At 71.7% G+C, this 1,192-nt stretch overlaps 1 protein-coding gene across 1 annotated transcript in view; it reads left to right on the top strand.

Annotated features, from left to right (window-relative positions):
- The first annotated feature begins 378 nt into the window (after nucleotides 1-378).
- LOC122190323 (synaptotagmin binding cytoplasmic RNA interacting protein) overlaps nucleotides 379-1,192 on the top strand; it is a 25,736-nt gene continuing 24,922 nt past the window's right edge. Inside the window, 3 exon segments of the mRNA XM_042890235.1 lie at nucleotides 379-588; nucleotides 590-955; nucleotides 957-1,172. Coding sequence (XP_042746169.1) covers nucleotides 379-588; nucleotides 590-955; nucleotides 957-1,172 — 792 coding nt within the window.

Raw genomic sequence — 1,192 nt, 5'->3', positions numbered from 1 at the left:
GACAACGCCCTAAACGTGGCTAGATGTGCTTTCCGTGTCAGCGTTAGGAACATTAGAGGAACATTAGGAAGTAAAACGCGAAATGAGCACACGCTCTGAGGGGCTCGGTGACGCTTCATTTCACGGCTTCGCCTCTACGAATAGCGGCGGTGCCCGCGGGGCTCCTCTCGGGGAGCTCCCGGCTCTGAGGAACGCCCGTTGGAGGAGCGGGTGGAAGAGCGCGCCCGAGGAGGTTGAAGGAGGGCCAGAGGCGATGCGGTGATGCGGGGACAGCCGCCTGAGGGGGACGGACCGGTGCCCTCCTGAGGCGGGGCGGCTCCCGGTCGCGCTCCTGAGGGGCCGGAGCGCGCCGCCTCCCCGTTGGCCGCCGTGGGCTGGATGCCGGGCTGCGGGCTGGCCGGCAGCCACACAAAGCTCCGCTCTTCCCTCCCTTTGTCTGCGTGGCTTTGTCTTCTCCGTCCCCCGCCGCGGGCCGGGACTCCCCGCCTCCGGCCGCGGCGCTCCCCTTTGTGCCACCTGCGCACCGTGGGAACGGCCGCTCACCCAATCGTGTCCCGCCCGGCGCGGCGCTCCGTCACGCACCGCCTTTTTCCACTATTTTTATTTTATTTTATTTTTTTCCTTTTTTCTGAGCGGTTTCCGCACAGGTGCAAAGGAGGTGCGGATGACGCCGGGAGCGCCCCGCCGACCCCCGCCTCGGCGCGTACCGCCGCCGCCGCCTCCCCTCTCGGCAGCGCGCAGTCTACGCGTGCGCGAGCCCCGCGTGCGCCCGCCTCGGCGGGAGGGGGCGGTGCTCCGCGGGGCGCGCGGGGGAGGGAGGGGACGGCGGGGCGGGAGCGCGCGCGCGCGGGCAGCCCGGCGGGCGGGGCGAGGCGATAACCCTTGCGGAGCTGCCTGGGAGACCCCGGGTTTGGGGCTGCGCCAGCGCGCGCGGCGCCTCCTCCTCGCTTCCCCCCCCACCCTCCCCCCCCCGCCCCCCCGAGCCGAGTGGAAGGGGCTGGGGTTGGTGCCAGCAGCGGCGTGAGCGCTCGAGCGGCCGCCATTTTACGCCAGCTCCAGCATACTGTCCGGACACGCCGAGGGAGCGGAGAAGGGGGGCAGCTCCTCAGCACGCCGAGCCGCCAGCCGCGCCCCGAGCCCCTTCGCACGGCGTTTCACCCCCGCAGCCGCAGGTCAGCGCCGGGCGGGGGCT

This window comes from Lagopus leucura, unplaced genomic scaffold (genome assembly GCF_019238085.1).
Source record: "Lagopus leucura isolate 7727_CA_CO unplaced genomic scaffold, USGS_WTPT01 Super-Scaffold_73, whole genome shotgun sequence".
Taxonomy (NCBI): Eukaryota; Metazoa; Chordata; class Aves; order Galliformes; family Phasianidae; genus Lagopus; species Lagopus leucura.
Note: the sequence above shows the minus strand (reverse complement) of the source record. Positions and strands in the feature narration are given on the sequence as shown.